The 16,186-nt window shown below is 41.1% G+C and overlaps 1 protein-coding gene across 4 annotated transcripts; it reads right to left on the bottom strand.

The window, feature by feature from the left end:
* Positions 1 to 1,308: 1,308 nt before the first annotated feature.
* Positions 1,309 to 15,043, bottom strand: dennd1a (DENN/MADD domain containing 1A). Of its 4 annotated transcripts, none has more exons than XM_028417614.1 (23): positions 14,889 to 15,043; positions 13,853 to 13,917; positions 12,190 to 12,233; positions 11,952 to 12,001; positions 11,091 to 11,210; positions 10,832 to 10,901; positions 10,638 to 10,718; positions 10,372 to 10,425; positions 9,918 to 10,028; positions 9,358 to 9,458; positions 9,081 to 9,126; positions 8,847 to 8,948; positions 8,638 to 8,763; positions 8,243 to 8,344; positions 7,988 to 8,075; positions 7,855 to 7,895; positions 7,628 to 7,699; positions 7,447 to 7,503; positions 6,989 to 7,171; positions 6,798 to 6,862; positions 6,122 to 6,259; positions 4,992 to 5,235; positions 1,309 to 4,823 (listed from the first exon to the last, which is right to left on the bottom strand). In XM_028417614.1, exons 1-23 carry the CDS (start codon positions 14,903 to 14,905, stop codon positions 3,789 to 3,791), a joined length of 3,012 nt encoding a protein of 1,003 aa, XP_028273415.1. In that variant the 5' UTR covers positions 14,906 to 15,043; the 3' UTR covers positions 1,309 to 3,788. The 4 variants fall into 4 exon arrangements, with proteins under 4 accessions (XP_028273415.1, XP_028273417.1, XP_028273418.1 ...); XM_028417615.1 differs by having other exon boundaries at positions 3,789 to 4,823; positions 7,016 to 7,171; XM_028417616.1 differs by lacking the exon at positions 6,122 to 6,259.
* Between the last annotated feature and the right edge of the window lie 1,143 nt (positions 15,044 to 16,186).

Genomic DNA, 16,186 nt, shown 5'->3' with positions numbered 1-16,186 from the left:
AATCCGTTTCGAGAAGGAAAAGAATGTGTGTTCTGTGGATTTATAGCCACCTATGTTTTTGGACATTTTCATTTGTGGTAATCTTAAGCTTGGCAGAAGAGGAATTGTTGCTGTGTGCACCAAGTTTTTAAGCATGACTCATTGTTTGATATGCAGTGGAAAGCTATGTGGGAAAGAAAACATGGCAGGTGATCTGTAACCCCCACTGGGTCTGTGAAGTGGCTAGAGACAATTCTGATTGTAAAATATACAAATTGAATTGCAAGATGCAGATAGCCGTCAGTACTTCCTTGTGGAACACTGATTGGTTCAAACCAGCAGTGGCTCAGGTGCTTACTGGAGAGCCACCATTTCCCTACAAGATGTGGGGTAACAAACACTGTGGAGTTTCCTTTTAAAAAAAAAAATCAAGACACACAAAACATAATTGTGTTTTGGTTCAATTGGCTCAACAAGTCCTTAAAAGTTGCACTATGACTGCACTTTTCTCCCACTTTGGCGAGCTCGAGCAAAAGCTGAACTCCTGTGGTCACATGTTGATTTTCCCACTCTGACAGCAAAAACAAAACTGGAACACACAAAACCTTAACTGCATATTTATGAAAACAATATCCTCCTCTATTGTGAATATTCTTCTTCATGCTTGTACAGTTTTTTTTATATTTATGTTTATTCGTTGACTACTTATCTCACATGCACAAAGGAGTGTGTGCTCGTCTGTAGCAGCTGTGTTTGTTTACAGTGAGGATTATATATAATGACAAAGTCAAGAAGCCGCTTGAGATACAAAGCTGTCGGTGTGAGCAGCGTGTAGGAGAGGGTTTTAGAATGAATATTGGAAATACACAAAAACATCTGATAACACACTGTAAAACTGAAAAACTGTGATGTACAATGTTTTTTTAACAAACATGTTCTTTTGTAGGAAGTTGAGCCTTTGCTGCACCGTATGTCAATGAGTTGTTTTCTTTATTTGGATGTACAAAATCCAGAATATTTTATATGTATTATGAACATGCAATAAATGAAACAAGGTCTGAAGATTCTGATTGTCAACACATCATCAAACCATTGACCACGGCAGGGTTAGTTCAGGCTATTTAGTATAACTCCCTGAACCTCTTAGTGTAGACTAATTGTTGTCCTATGGAACCAAACCAATGTCAATGTCATACAAAAGATGCAGTTACAATATTAGAGCTCATTAAAAATCCTCTGGCTAGTCTTAACTCAATCAGCATGTATTGTCAGAATGGTAGAATTGTGCAAAATGTGCAAAACCACCTCTGTAAATAAGGCTAAAGGACATTTGTCTCTTTATTTTATTTCTAATACACATACAGTTTGACCACACTAAAGCCATTTCTTTCTCTAGGAGCGGTTGTAGATATTTTTTGCTGTTTAGCTCTACTCACACATATTCAGAGGTGTCACAAGCATCCTCTATAGGCAAGTTGTAGCCAGTTTCGGGGAATACAGAGAAGACAGGCTCCCTGTAGACAAGCCAACAAAGAAGTCACTTTAACTAAGAAACACAGCCAAATGTAGCACAGTGATGTGGATTTTAATATTTTGATATTAGATTTTATATTTCTTATATACAAGTAGACACTGAGGTGTGAATGTGATGCTAAAGATGAGTAGTGTCATGTTGGGTTAGATTATGGTCTCTCACAAATCTAAATGACCACAGTGGAAGATTGGGTGAACACAGAGGGGTAAGGAGGTGATGGTGCTGCACTGAGTTGTTTACATGAAAGATGCCACAGTCAGATTATGGTAGGGGAAGTTCCAACCACCTGACATACAGTTCAGAGAGACCATAAATCCAGCTTAAGCAAATGGAAAAGTCTGTAACTATGGAAAACCTGTCCAATAACAAATAATAAGGTAACGTTAAATACCAAGTCATCTCATTTTAATCAAGGTAAGCTGAATATTTATAGTAGTTTAGGCAAGTGCAGCAGGATACTAGTCACCAGTCTTAAAACAAATACAGTGTTTCCTTTGCGCGCACACATACACACAAAAACCAGAAGCTCAGATTAGGCTCATAAATTCATACTCACCATTACAATGTGTATGTAGCCTTATTAGCCAATCATCAAACACAAAGTAATACTAAGGCAAAACCAAAATATAGAAATAGTCATTTATCTGCAGCAGAACTGGCTAACAGATCTCTTAAAACAACAAGTGCTTCAAAGTCAGTACATATTTAATCAGACAGATATGTTTAAAATGATTCTTAGGGACATTAGTCTGCAGTACACTTGTCAATTTTCCATACTTAAGTGTCTGTTTTTGAGAAACAGTGTGAGGCAACACATTTCCACAGGGCAGGGAGGGATTTGTCATGAAGGCCAACAGAAAGACAGCACTGTGCGTAAAGCTACCATAAACAGCCATAGACGGACTAACTGCATGATCCAAGGGCACCACATGTTGTAGCTACAGTACCATAATGCCATTAGGATGTTAATCATCTATAGCAGACTAGCTACGAGTAATAACACAAGCTAATCATAGAAGTTGACATCATTAAGACATACAGTATGTTGCAGTGAGGATGACTTAAATCCTGCATGCGGTTTCCAATTGTTGACCTATACCGAAGCATTACGCTAATGACAGCATGAGACAGCAAGACAGGGAGCTGTTTGTTAGTGTGAGCTATTGGCATTGTGAAGGCTGGATTCAAGTGTGATTTCCTGGGTAGAATGGCAAGAAAATAAAAGAACAAAATTCAGACTATCCCTTCTAAAGGAGGTAGCCCACACCCACTTGATCAGGACTCCCTATGGCAGTTAATGAGTCATCATCTCTGATTGCACATCTGTATGCTTAACACAAGAGTAGAAGTAACCCTGTCAACACAACACAGAAAGTACTAAAACACAAACATACATGTCATTATGCATGCTTGTACCACTCGTATAAATAAGACAATAAAAGGTGGCCAGCTACAGGTCCTATAGTTGCAATTACAATTGTACAGCACTGGTCTTCTTTTTGAAGTGTTGAGGATCATGTCCAGCAGGTCCCCCCCATTAGCAATTTAAAAAAATACTATACAGATATTTAATTAGAGAACATAATCAGAAATAGGGTTTAAACTTTTACATATTGGATCTCTAAATAGCTGTTAGCTTTTGAGTTGTTACTACCATCATCTAAATCTGTGGTCTATTGTATGACGAGGATGAAACACGCATATTCTTTACTTGTTCCTGTTACTTAAAATGTTTCTATGGCAACCATGAGCCCGGTCAGCCGCAGAGGCAAATCTGAGTTCAGTAAATAACACCTGTTCAGTCATTATATGTTCAGATACCACACACACCCTCCTTGCCACTGCTATACTGATAGTAGCTTAAAGAGGCTAATTTCTAGGAGCTAAGATGTTGTACCTACAGTCTCTAGTATGCACTGTACTTCATGATCAGAATTTACTGACACGGTCGTCCATCTTTATTTAAATCTTTTTGAAATAACTGAAGGTGTCTGGCAGCACACACAGATGTAATCCGCTATTGTTATTTATCTGCAACAAGTGACCTGCTGCAGTGAACACTGTCCCTTATTTTGAAATAGAGGACCAAGAAAATTCTGATCAGCTCTAACATCATTCATCTCTGTTCTTCTACCATTGTGGATTGCATAAGCAGAGTAAACTGAGCAAATGCACCATTAAAAGCAACAGAAGGTCCTGCTAGTATAGTGAGAGAAGTTTAGGTAGAGACTGAGCGGGGCACCTCTGTGCATACAGTATGTGCATATATACAGGTTTAGTCAAATGTTTCCCACTTCCTCCGAAGGTCCTCCACCTTCTTTTTTTGGGGTGTAGCTGGTTTGGCCATAGTCAGCAGGTCCCCAAAAGGATCCTGAGTCTTCTGGTTGTCTGTCTCAGCCTTAAGCGGCTTTGCTAGTATGTTCACGGGGGCGTTTGTGGAGTCAACCAGGCTGGAGAGAGCATGATTGCTGGCAGAGGAGTGAGGCAGGGGAGAGGCTGATGGGGGGAAGGCTGCCTGGAGCAGTCCATAGTTGGGTGGCAGAGTGGAGCTGCCTGGTGAGGGCTGTCTGTACAGCCCTGGTAGTGTGGAAAAGGACTGAGGCTGGGGTGGAGTGTGCAAGTACGGCCCTGCTGGAGGCCCATAAACTGTACTGAATGGATTCCCACCAACAGTGGGTGAGTAGTGCTGTAGAGACTGGGTGAAAGGGTTCAGTGATATAGCAGTATGCAATGGAAAAGGAGGCAGGCCCTGAGGGTAGGGTCTGGGTGGTAGTGTAGGTTTGCAGGACGATGACCCACCAATATCAGCCCCGTCAGTTAGTGTTGTTAAACAGGTCTGTGCTGAGCTGTTTAGAGGGTCTAGAAGGCTGATCAGATCTAAGTTGTCCTCAGCGACTTTAGTGGGCCTCAGTAGGTCTCCCTCTGTGCTCATGCTCAGAGCCTGCCTAAACTCTTGTCCCCCTGATGTAGTCCTCCCTTCACCAGCTCCTGCTGGTTTAGACCGTGACTGGGGCACAGGGGGAGCTAAGACAGTACCAAGCTCAGGTGTCTTTCTGCCATGAGGACGTGGAATGGTTATGCTGCCAGGGGTGGAAGGATCCAAAGAGTCTGGGCCTGGGCCAGAGCTTTCTCGGTTTGGGGAGTGGGCTTCTGTCTGCATAGGAAGTTGGACAGAAGGAGGTCTCTCACAGGCAGCAGGCACACAAACAGACAAGCCTGCTTCCTCCTGCCCTGTACTCCACAGCTTGTTGTAAGGGTTGGAGAGCTTGAGGCCTGGAAGTGTCCGTGAGTTTTCACTTAGGTCCATTCTCTGCGAGTACAAGGCAGAATTCAGACTTCAGAACACTACAGTGGTATCAGTGGTTCAGTATAATCCTATCCTAAACTCTATGATGGTTAAAGTGGACACTAAATTTGCTCTGAGACCCAGTTAAACAACATTAAACACAGTTTGTTTGGAGACAGTTGGACATCTGACCTGGTATGTGAACTTGGCCTGTAGCTCATCAGAGTCTTTAGGTGTCCTCAGGTCCTCCAGACTTTTAGCCATGGTAATTGTTTGGCTGTCAGGCTCATCCTGGCAGCCAAAGATGTCGCCCAACAGGTTGATGTTGGAAAATTTCTCTGTAACCGGGCTGGGAGGGGCAGTGAAGCTTTCTGCCCCCAAACCAGGATCCCCTTCTAGCAATTCAACCTCCTTTAAGGAGCGGTACGGCTGCGGCCTGCAGGGACACAGTTAGGGTTATTTTTCATTTCTCACATGCAAAAGAGGTCAAAACCTGCATCCAACCCAAACAGGAACAGTTCACCATTAACTCCAAAATAATGGAACTTTATTTAAGAAATTAAAAGATAATAATATATCAATATGATGGAAAAAAAAAAGTTTGACGGCTGACTGCTCTTGAATTTCAGCTTGTTTGTTTTAGAGTTTGCAGAGTCAGTGAGCTGCAATGGACACTGATGTTTTGCATAAAGTAGCAGCACCCTCAACTTTAGTCAAATAAGGAGCTGCCACTCCCAAGATTCACCACACAGCTGGTTACATAGACAATGAATGAAAAGCATGTGGATGACTTAGGTAGTAAGGTTGGATTCGGTTTAGACCTGATGTAGACCTATGTCACAAATACCGCCACCGATAAACAATACATGATAAACACTGTTCACCAGTGTATGTGTGTATCAAAGTATTACAATCCAATGAAAAACCTCGAATGTCCCAACAAAGTGACCATGATGCCACTTATGTACTGCTTTAAAACACAGACATGCACACAATTCCTTAGAAAGAGATAAGTTGAGAAAAATGTACTAATTACAACCCTGTTTCAAAAAAGTTCCACTACTGTGTAAAACGTAAATAAAAACAATGCAACACATTGCAAATCATCCCTTAAAATAGTAAAAGGGAACAAATCAAATGTTTGAAACTAAGCCTTTTTTTGTGTTTTTAAAAGCCATGTCTGAATTTGGTACCAAAATTGGAAGAGGTTGTGTTTTTCTTGAGAGTTGATTTGTTGCGTTCTGTTTTACACAGTGTTCTTTTTTTTGTAAGTGAAACTGGGTTGTTGTGAAAAGTGCAAAGCCAGTTAGAGAGGTGCATACAGAGGCGACCATTCAAAGGGGACGGAGAAGAGAAAGCTGTCAGGAAACCCAGAGATGGAGTCATCGTCGTATTGGAGCTCATCTCCAGATGAATCCTCAGACAGAAAGACTGTGTAGTGACGAGTAGGACGGATAGAGCTACAGAGAGGAAAGGACAGACAACAGGAAATTCATAGCTCTTTATGTATTAGTTATTTAAGGGCACAGGAAAGAAGAAGAACACTGAGAAAAGAAAACCAGTACATTAATAATAACCAGATTTACTCCATGGATTAGTGTGTTACTATACTTACTACACTATTGGATCTATTCATTGGAATGAGCTGAAAGGACGCTGTGCAGTTAGTTAAAAATAAATTAGATGACAACAGCATGAACCAACCACTGAATATATGTGTCTGCCAAAAGCTTTAAGCAGGCCATTAAACAGACTCCATAGTCCCGTTTACACAGACTGTTGTGACTTTGCTGTGAAAAACACAAAGCAGCAGTGCAGTGGAGAATTCCCCTAAGCTTCACTATAGGCCAGGGGAACACAGTTTTTAATTATGTCTATAAAACATAAAGCAAATAAAGGTTCTGACACTAGTTGAAAAAAATACAGCAAAACCTTAGGAACATTTTGACTGCTTTACAAAAAAAAGAGAAAAAACTCAAATAGTGGAGATATGCTTACTGGTCAAGGCTGCTTTCCAGACTCACATTACTGCTTGGTCTCTTCAACAGCATTGGTGGCCGAGCCTGTGAAAGTGAAAACAAAAATCAGGAACACAAAGAAAGTGATTGACAGGAACATTTGAATGTACATGTGTTTTAATTTTAATAGTCAGTTTTAGTCAGAAGGTTGCCACATATTTTCATCCTCACCATGTCCCTCACTTCATTTCTCCCCACCTGTCCAAAGTGCACAGTGACTGGCCTATGGTCATCCCAAGTTCCCAGCGTCCCCTCCCTCCGGACTGCACTGGTGGTGGCGGTGGTGAATCCCTCATTGCCTTCATCATTGATGACCGCTGATCCTCCGGTGGAGAAACCATTCTCGGCCTGCTCCTGCAGAGGGAGGACACAGGGAGCTGGGAGTTGATACGGGTAAAAGGAGTGATGGTACTGCGGGGTGAAGGGGATGGAGGCTGCACGGCGTGGCTGGATAGGGCCATGGGGTCAATATAGGTAAGTTGAGGGGTGATCAAGGTATTTTTTTGAGAGACAAACCAAGACCTGTTAAAACCTTTGCTATTAGAGCTTATGATTTCAAATTCTCACTGAACATTTTGGTGTCGGAACAAAAATGGTCTAGAATATATGTACAATACAGAGTTACATACCCTCTGCTTCAAGCGGCTTTTGACTTCCTTGATCCGCATTTTTGCGTGGTCCTTTGCCTGATGAAAAAAAAAACACAAAGGTATCACATGTGTGGTAATAAACACCTTTCTCTGCTTGAGTTTAAAAAGTAATCCTGCAAAAGTTTATTGTCTTAGTTTTTAACATGATGGCAGTGCTTACAAACTTGTAAACAGTCCTCATGGCCGGGTTGGCCTTGGTCTTCACTGTGTTGAAGATGGCTCCTCCCCCTTTCTGTCAGGAAACGTTTAAAGGGGATCAGTTAGACACATACAGCACACACACACTTTACAATGAGATGTCTGAAGATATATCACTTACATTTACAGCTGTACGCACAACAAACAATTACACATAGAACAACAGGTCGTATGTTCAGACTAGCTCACCTTCACAGTGAACAGCCATTGGTGGTAGGTCTTGTCACTGCCTGTAGATGAACAATAAACTGTCAGCATGCTGTGAAACATGTCATTTCACTGATCCAGAGTGCATTCTGTGTGATAGAAAACATAGACTCACCTGCATATTCACCCATGTTGATCTCATCCTCAAAGATGTCACTAAAACCCTCGCCTGCATTCAGCAGATCCAAGCGGCCGTCAATAAACTGCACAAAAGCACAACAGATTTTAGGCTGGAAGAGGATGTTTGTGCACAGGCTTGTAAGGTTTATATCAGCATCATAAAGATATTTCTGAGATTTGAGAACACTGTGGAATACTTTCAGGCTAGGGAAAAAGGATATAGGTGTGAAGGACTAGTGTGTGTGTGTACCTGTTTGAAGAGCTGCAGCTGAATGGCATTCTGAAGGAACTGTCTCATGGAACTGGAACGATGATTTATAAAGGTTTCCTCATCAAATGTTATAGGTTCTTCCTAAAATGTAAGAACGCAGATACTACAAATGATATACAATCTTTTATTATGTTATTTTTGTAAAGGTATTTATGAAATCAATATTTTTGATGCTAGGAAGTAAAGCTAGGAGACTGCAAAGCTTTCTATCCACAGGCTGTTGGTTGCCTGGCAGTTAGAAGCACCTCTGCCTACACACACCACCAATGAGAAAGTGACACTAAATAAAATGGCAGTCGATTGGTAACATAGAGATTATATGCCAAACAGCATCTCTGAAACCCTTCTCTAGAAATCCTCGATGTCGCACTGACCGACTCGATGCGCAGGGCGTTTCTGTAACTGCCGAACAGCGCTGCCTGACTCCTGAGGAAGGCTCGAGCCACACCGTCCCCTGTTGTTGTTGAAACCTTCTTCAAACGACTCTTTAAAGAAGAAACCTGCATGGGAGTCACACTGTTAGAACACACGTTAATGGCTTTTTTTAAAGGTGACATTCAGCAGATGTTCAGTGGCCCCCTACCACATCATTTGGCAGACTTTGGAGGTCATCATAGGGGGTTTCCAGTGTGTTTGTGTCCACATTCAGAACTACCACATCATCCAGAGCCATCGTTCGCACTTTCTATGGAGAGAACACATGACACAATGTATTGACAGAAGGCACTGTCGTGGTACTTGAAGACTGATTTAGCAGAACTTTGATACACTTTAATTATTTGATTTTAAAGACCAGGTGTCAGTTAAAGACACCTACCTCCATCAGGCTGGAATGTACTCCAATGAGGTAGGGCATCGGGGCACTGAAAAAAAACAAGATTGCAGCACAAATTTTTACATTTACCAGACTGCTTTAGTAGCAGGACCAATTCGACACTGAACATCTGTGCAAGATGAATTTTTTTGGTAACTTAACAATTAGCAACATTATCAACACAGCAGCAATAAACAGTCGCACAAAGCTAGAGCAGAATAGAAAACAATATCCTACTCGAATATGTGTGATTTGTGTGTGATATGTAACACTCACTCACCAGCAGTAGTCTAACAGATGCTGAGGCAGGACAGGAATGTAAACATGCTGCCAGTGCATTGGATATAACATGGCAGCAGATCCATGGACACAAGCTGTTAACTGTAGACAAATACAGAATATGTCATGTCTCAGGACCACCCTGTACGTGTGATTCCTTCATTGATAATAAAATACATTTTTTTTGATTATTGCATTTTTAACAAACATAATGTGGACAAATGGAGCCATTGTCCTAAAGGGGAAAAAAGTGGCCAAAGTGCGTGATTGCTGCTGAGCAGGTATCAGACATTTGAAGGGGGAAAAAAAAAATCTAATCAGCCCATCCTTGGGACCAAATAAATATTTGTGCTAAATCTCAAGAAATTCTTAGAAATGGAAAGTCACAACCTGAAAGCGTAACGCCTCTGGTTACGGCAGACAAAGCACAGAGGTCTAAATGTTGTTTACGTAGTCTGTACTGTGGTCCTGTCAACATACCTGCTCATTACTGAAATATCCAAGAGACCAAAATAGACAAAGCAGCAGAAGAAAAAAAACGAGGAAGTGGACTCTACTTACAGTGCTTAGTTTGCTACAGCAGATGAGGATTCGACGTTCATAAAGCATACTAGCGTACAGATGAAGCATGTTATTGACGTCTACAGCTACAAAGTACTCTGTTAGGTTTCTCTGCAAGGGTCAAACAAAATAAACAAGAGAGTTAGTGAAGAACAATTGAATTTTTATTTAAATTAATAACAAAACTGTTGCTAATGTCTTTCTACATTCCACTCCATACAGCACATTAAGTATCCAGTAGCTTTGGTATTTTATGTAACAAGCTCAAAAAGCAAAGTTTACTGTGGATAACACTGCAGTAAGTTGACTGATCACTGGAATCTGACCTGCCCGGTGCTAGAGGTGTCAAATAATCACTGTGCAATCAGCTGTGTAAACCCTGGACGTCTCCTTGTCTGAAGGGCAGGCACACTTGGAATCTGATTTCCACCATAAATAAAATAACAACACTCACATTTTCAGGTATGCTGGGGAGTTCATTTGTGTCAGGCACAGTGAAGAAAGAATGCTGAGGGAACAGACAATGAGAGGGAAGGAAAAATCACAACCAGTACAAAGAGATGTTTTCTCTCTTAATGATTGAATGTTTACATTAGGGGATCAAAATGATTTAAATAATTAATTATCATGAACAGTGTTTTAGTTAGGTGATAAACAAGATCCCTCAATTCTGTCCAGTTTAAAAAAGGCCAGCTGGATGTGATGTGAAGTCAGACTCACCACACCAAGGTGAACAGGGACTCTAGGCTCAGGGATGGGGAGCGTATGCAGTGACACCAGGAGCTCTTGCCATTCACATTCCTGACACATTCACAAGAATAAAAATGTCATTAAATACACACGCCTAAAGTGAGAAAAGGACCAAAAACTGCACTGAAAATTCATCAACTCTGATCACATGAGTCCTCACTTACCTGGCCTTTGACAGTGTAATCTGCAAGAATATTAAGCAGCTTGTAGAAGACCTCAAACCAGGGCAGGTAGCTGAGCGGACATAAAGAAGAAGACTTTTACTAAATAATGTTAATGTCTTTGAATGATTTATACCATGTACCATAATTCATTTTCAAATATATTACACAAACAGACTGCAGCAATTACACTCAGCACAACATTTCCCACAGGATACAACATGACTACTTGCCAAAAAAGTAGCAGTGCACACAGACTCACCTGAGGATGCAGTAGCAGGTGTGTGCACCTGATGAGAGGCGACAAAAACCAAATCTCTGTTTGCTTTCAATGTCAGTAAACACAAATGTGAAGTTTTGGCCGACATGGTTGACTGTCAGGCTGTAGAGAGAGGTTCACAAGGCAGCCAGGGAGAGAGAGAGAGAGAGAGAGAGAAAGCTTTGATTGTGGCAATGAGCAATACATCCCAATGTGCTTATGAACTCATGCTGCTGCGATCATCAGTAAATACTCTGAGCCAGACATGGCCCGACATGACCTCCATGTTTCACTGATGAGCAGTGGCCTCCTGCCTTCCTCCAGTTATTTTGGTCTCATAGATATCTCCAACTGCCGTTTAGGCTTTTTCCTCTCAACTCAAAAGATTTTTCTGCATCCGTCCTGTACCTGCACCAACAGTGGCTTCCTTTTCTTTAGAACTTGACACACTGCTGTACCTAATATACTTTTCCTGTGTGTGTGACCTGCTTTTTACCACTACCAGTTTGTCAGTCAGTCAGGTCTAAGTTTTTCATTTTGGTACCAACCACAATTTCATCAGATTCAGATTCATCAGATCAGGACTACAATAGAGGCTGGACACCTGCAGCACTTTTATGTACAGAAATGCAAAAGAAAATACTCTGATGGGGCTCATTGGCTTTCTTTAGCACATCTGAAAGAGCAGGAATCAAGACAACATGGCTGTTTTGGAGAAACAGAACTGGTGTCCATATGAAGACCATTAAATGAAAGATGGTAATCGCCCCTTTAATAGTTGAAACATGACAAACACTGAGGCTGTGGCCATAAAGTCAGTGCACTCCTTCAAACTAAAGCATAAACATCTGTGTGTGTGTATACCTGTCCATGCTGAAGGGAAAGCAGAATTTAGGCACTGTTTGAAGAGTTTCCTGCAAGACAGAGATGAGGGATAAAAAGTCAAGGACACAAAAAATAAAAATATTTTCCAGTGTTAAATCTCTAACATTGTAACTTGAAATATACAAATGTACGGAAGAGAAGCAAGAAACAAGCTGTGAGCAGGGTGAGGCTGGGAGAAACCGCAAAAGGCAGCAGCACAGTGTCATGCGCTTCAGACCTGGTCTGTGTAGTCTGCAGGGTACTGCCTTCTCGTCTCTGGCCCTGTGAGAGGTGGACAGACATGAGATCAATTCAGTGATCAACACTGAATGAGGCACATGACGATGAGTCACAGCAAACCAGGCAGGCTACAGAGAACCTCCACGCTCTGACTTCTGATCAGTCTGTGACATTCAGTAGCAGGAACCAGCTCATTTCAGAAGCATGAGCACTCCCAGCTGTTTTTTGTGAGTTTATTTTTCTGGCTTTCAACAATAAACTATAGTGCTATGGTAAGAGCATTCTCTATTATGATAGATGACTGTTCTTTAAGTGTTGCATCAGTAGAATATGTTCCTACAAAAACAGACTTAATCCCACTTAAATAAAGACCTAAAACTACAACTGTGAGTGAGACTTCAATACCCATTATGTCTAAGTAAACCCCATATTCATTCTTGTTTCTGAGAGATGGTTCAGAGACACTACTGATCCTGTGAGGCCGAGACTGTACCTGTGACAGGTACTGACCCTGCAATAGCGTGGTCACTTTACGTCTGCCTGTCTGTCCTCTTTGCACACATTCGGTGTCATTTAAACCCAGTTCAATGCAACTCAAGGAAATCTGACCTTTTTGTATGAAACAGATACTACAACCACTGCTACAAATTTGCTTCATTGTGATTGCTGACCTACAGGTACAGAACAGTTTATAGATTGTTTGTTTTGTTTTTTTTTTTTTTTCAAACTTTGTGATTCCATGTGTTTTAAGGTGACTGGGCCCTATTCCATGTGTCTATTTATGTTTTGCCTCTATCACTTCACATCTATAAAACCCAAACACAAACTACAAAATGTCCACAGTTCTCCTGCAAATAAACCAAAAATCTGTACTAAAGTTAATGCAATATAGTGTTACTCAGTTATTTTTTTAGCTATTCATACAAGGGCGAAATGAGATGGATGTAGTATCTTCACGATTGCACAGGAAACCAAGACTCCAACAGGAAGAAATTCTTAGAAACACCGCCGACAAACTCTCCTCAGTATCCAGGAAATTAGCTTGTATAATAAAGATAAAAAAAGGTCTGACACAGATTACACTTTTTTTTATAACAAAGCCAATATTTATAATTGAGCTCAAGTCAGTAGCTCTAAAACATTCTAAGATAAGAGTTCATATAATGAAGCAACAATAACTCTGACCCTTTTAATCAGTTTGAGGAAGTCTGTAGAAGTTTCTTCCTAAAATGTTTAGCCTGTTTCATCTGTATACGTGCCCGGGGAACTATGGGTAGTTTAAAATATTCTAAATTTAAGTTTGTGTAGCCTTGTGTAAGGCTTATTGGTTGCTGGATTTTATTTTCTATTTGTACGCTTAGCTCTATAAAAGGGACGAATTTGTGTGAGTAACTGACACACACATCTAAACAGAACAACAACAAACAACAGAAACTGTATCCAAGTCATATTCATGTACATGGGTCATTGCAATAATAATGTGGTACAGAAAATTAAGAAAAAACATAAAAGAAATGCCTGGTCATCAAGTCAGCAGAGGAGGAAACTCTTGCACAATATGTTTCTTGTTCATTGAAATTCAAAGCTTTAATATAATAAGTTGTGAGATATGTGTGAAAGAATAGACACCTACAGAATATTAGCTCGACATTGAGCCTTACCTGAACTGTGCGTTCCTGGATGGGCTACTTCCAGAAAAACCTCAAAAGTGGACTCAGGGCTCTGCCTGGAACAGAAACGATGAAAAACCACTTATATTTAGGGTAGAGGTATGGTTTATAGCCAAGAAATGGCTGAACTGTTTGTCAATGATTTTCAAGATTGAGTTCATAAACTAAGACTATAGTACAGTTGACCAATGACCAATATTATTGATCAGCAAGGTCAACGCAAATTTAAGCACCACGATCACCCTGTTGATGATCACCTTGTGAAAACAAGTGTTCAGCCTACTCTCCAAACCTTATGTAAACAAAGAGTCTAAAGTCAGGCCCATGGCTGCAGCATTATAAAATTGGGTCGACTTCTGTGACTGAACCATCCAAGACACATGCTGTGGTGTAAACAGGGCCTGAGGCCAGGAGGGCAGCTGTGCTACCTCCTGGAGGAGCAGGCAAAACAGAGACCATGATTCTATTAAGCCTGCATGACGAAGTAGAACTCAAAACAGATCCTTACCGGATCTAAATATGATGCTGATCTCATATTTACACAATAAAGAGGACTAAACCAGCCTTTGTTTATCAAATCCTCAAAGACCAGATCAGTAGTTACCTCACAAAGTTCACATGAAACCAGAAAAGTGGTCCTGTTCTGAACCTCAGCCCTGGAAAAACTAGCATCCGGTTTAGAAAGAAAATGTGACACAGATCCGATGTTTACAGTAGCTGCACATCCAGAAATATGCTACTAACTTATTACTGTTCATGTGTCTCTCTACCTGTGACCACGGAGGCTTTGGACTGTGCGTGGTTAGTGCGCTTGTGGACGACTGCTAAACCTGAACGCCTTAAAGGACGTTTATAATGCAATGTTTCCCAGCTCCGGTGAGTGGAGTACCATCAGTGTTTTTAGCCTGTGTCGCAACAAGTCAGGGCCTCCACTCTGCTCTATCTTCCCCAGTGACAACAGGCTCAAAGCTAACAGCACAGCAGGTCGCTAACAGCCGGAGTTAAAGCAGAGGAGAATTATTCTTACTTGATTCGGGACCCCATCCTTTATTCCTCAGCCCGCCGTCGCTGGCAGCAGATTGCAGTGCGCAGACTCGTCAGGTCGGAGGTGTTTTTCTGATGCTAACCTGCCTGTCACACAGAGCCGCACAACGCCATGATGCGTCTACACGCGTACGTCACGTTTCGTGATGAACTCTGGGACTTGTAGTCCTATTGTAGAAAACCCTAATGTGTATAACCATAGCGGTTTAGCGTTATGAACTACAGCTTCCACGATGCCCCGTCGTGAGAGGGTCCCGTGATGATACATTATCAAATTTGGTCGATATTGGATTCGATCAGTTCCGTTTCCAGGTCTGAGCCGATAACAAGATGCTAAGATGTCAGAACCAACTGTTTGATGTAGAACCATGATGGGACATGCTTTCTGCTTTCACCTTGTTTAAAGTTTGACTGTGCAAATAAACATTTTTCATTAGTTTCTTAATTAAAAGTTTGTTACCAACTGAGTAATGACATAATCTAACATAATGAGTTTTATATATAAACACAACATAAACATTTTTCTTGCACAGACTCAGAATCCTGTATAACAATTATACTCCTTTAGGATGTGCAACACCACCATAGCCTGTCCAATGTTTACTCAGGCCTGTGTGAACTGTTTTCGGTTTCATCTGTATAATTATCTTGACTTTAGACTGTCTTGTAAAGAACTGGCATGTGATTACAGATGAAAAGTAACATACAGGACTAATGTTTTTGTTGAATAATGAGCACTATTTGTCAAAACAACAACAACAAACAACACTTAACTCTTAATATTCTGATTTAATGCTAACAACTAAAAAATGTCTGGTGGAATGTAAGAATTCTGAAAATAACATCTGTACAGATGTTTCAGTCTCACTGATCACCTGAACAACTGAAAGAACAGTGATTAAAAAAACGCTGTTACATGTTGCTTGAATGGGTCAGCTGAGTTATACAGCAGCCAACCAATACAATGAGAGAATGGAAGCGGAACCATAAACAGTGGTCAGAGATCGCATGTGTAGGATTTTATACAGGCGTTTACCTTCTGGACCATTTTATGAAACCAGAATCAGATTTAACAGGATGTGTGTTTCTGTAACTTCCTGCTGGAAACTGCCCAGAGTGTCTGCAGCTTTTAAAGTAAAGTAGAGTAGAGTAGCCTGTCAGGTGGCTCCTCCACATTGAGCTTTAACACAGCAGCAGGTTGTGATGGAGATCTGCACAGTGATTCTGTGTGATGAGCACAAGGAAACATTCATCCAGTCAGGACAAAATGTGTGTTCCATC

Source organism: Parambassis ranga, chromosome 12 (assembly GCF_900634625.1).
Source record: "Parambassis ranga chromosome 12, fParRan2.1, whole genome shotgun sequence".
Taxonomy (NCBI): domain Eukaryota; kingdom Metazoa; phylum Chordata; class Actinopteri; family Ambassidae; genus Parambassis; species Parambassis ranga.
Note: the sequence above shows the minus strand (reverse complement) of the source record. Positions and strands in the feature narration are given on the sequence as shown.

Excerpts from the sequence above, each read along its gene's own strand:
- dennd1a (XM_028417614.1), bottom strand. Across the intron at positions 12,234-13,852 it reads TCCAGGAACGCACAGTTCAG|GGCCAGAGACGAGAAGGCAG; the intron begins GTAAGGCTCAAT and ends CACCTCTCACAG. Across the intron at positions 9,459-9,917 it reads GCTGTAGCAAACTAAGCACT|TTAACAGCTTGTGTCCATGG; the intron begins GTAAGTAGAGTC and ends ATTTGTCTACAG.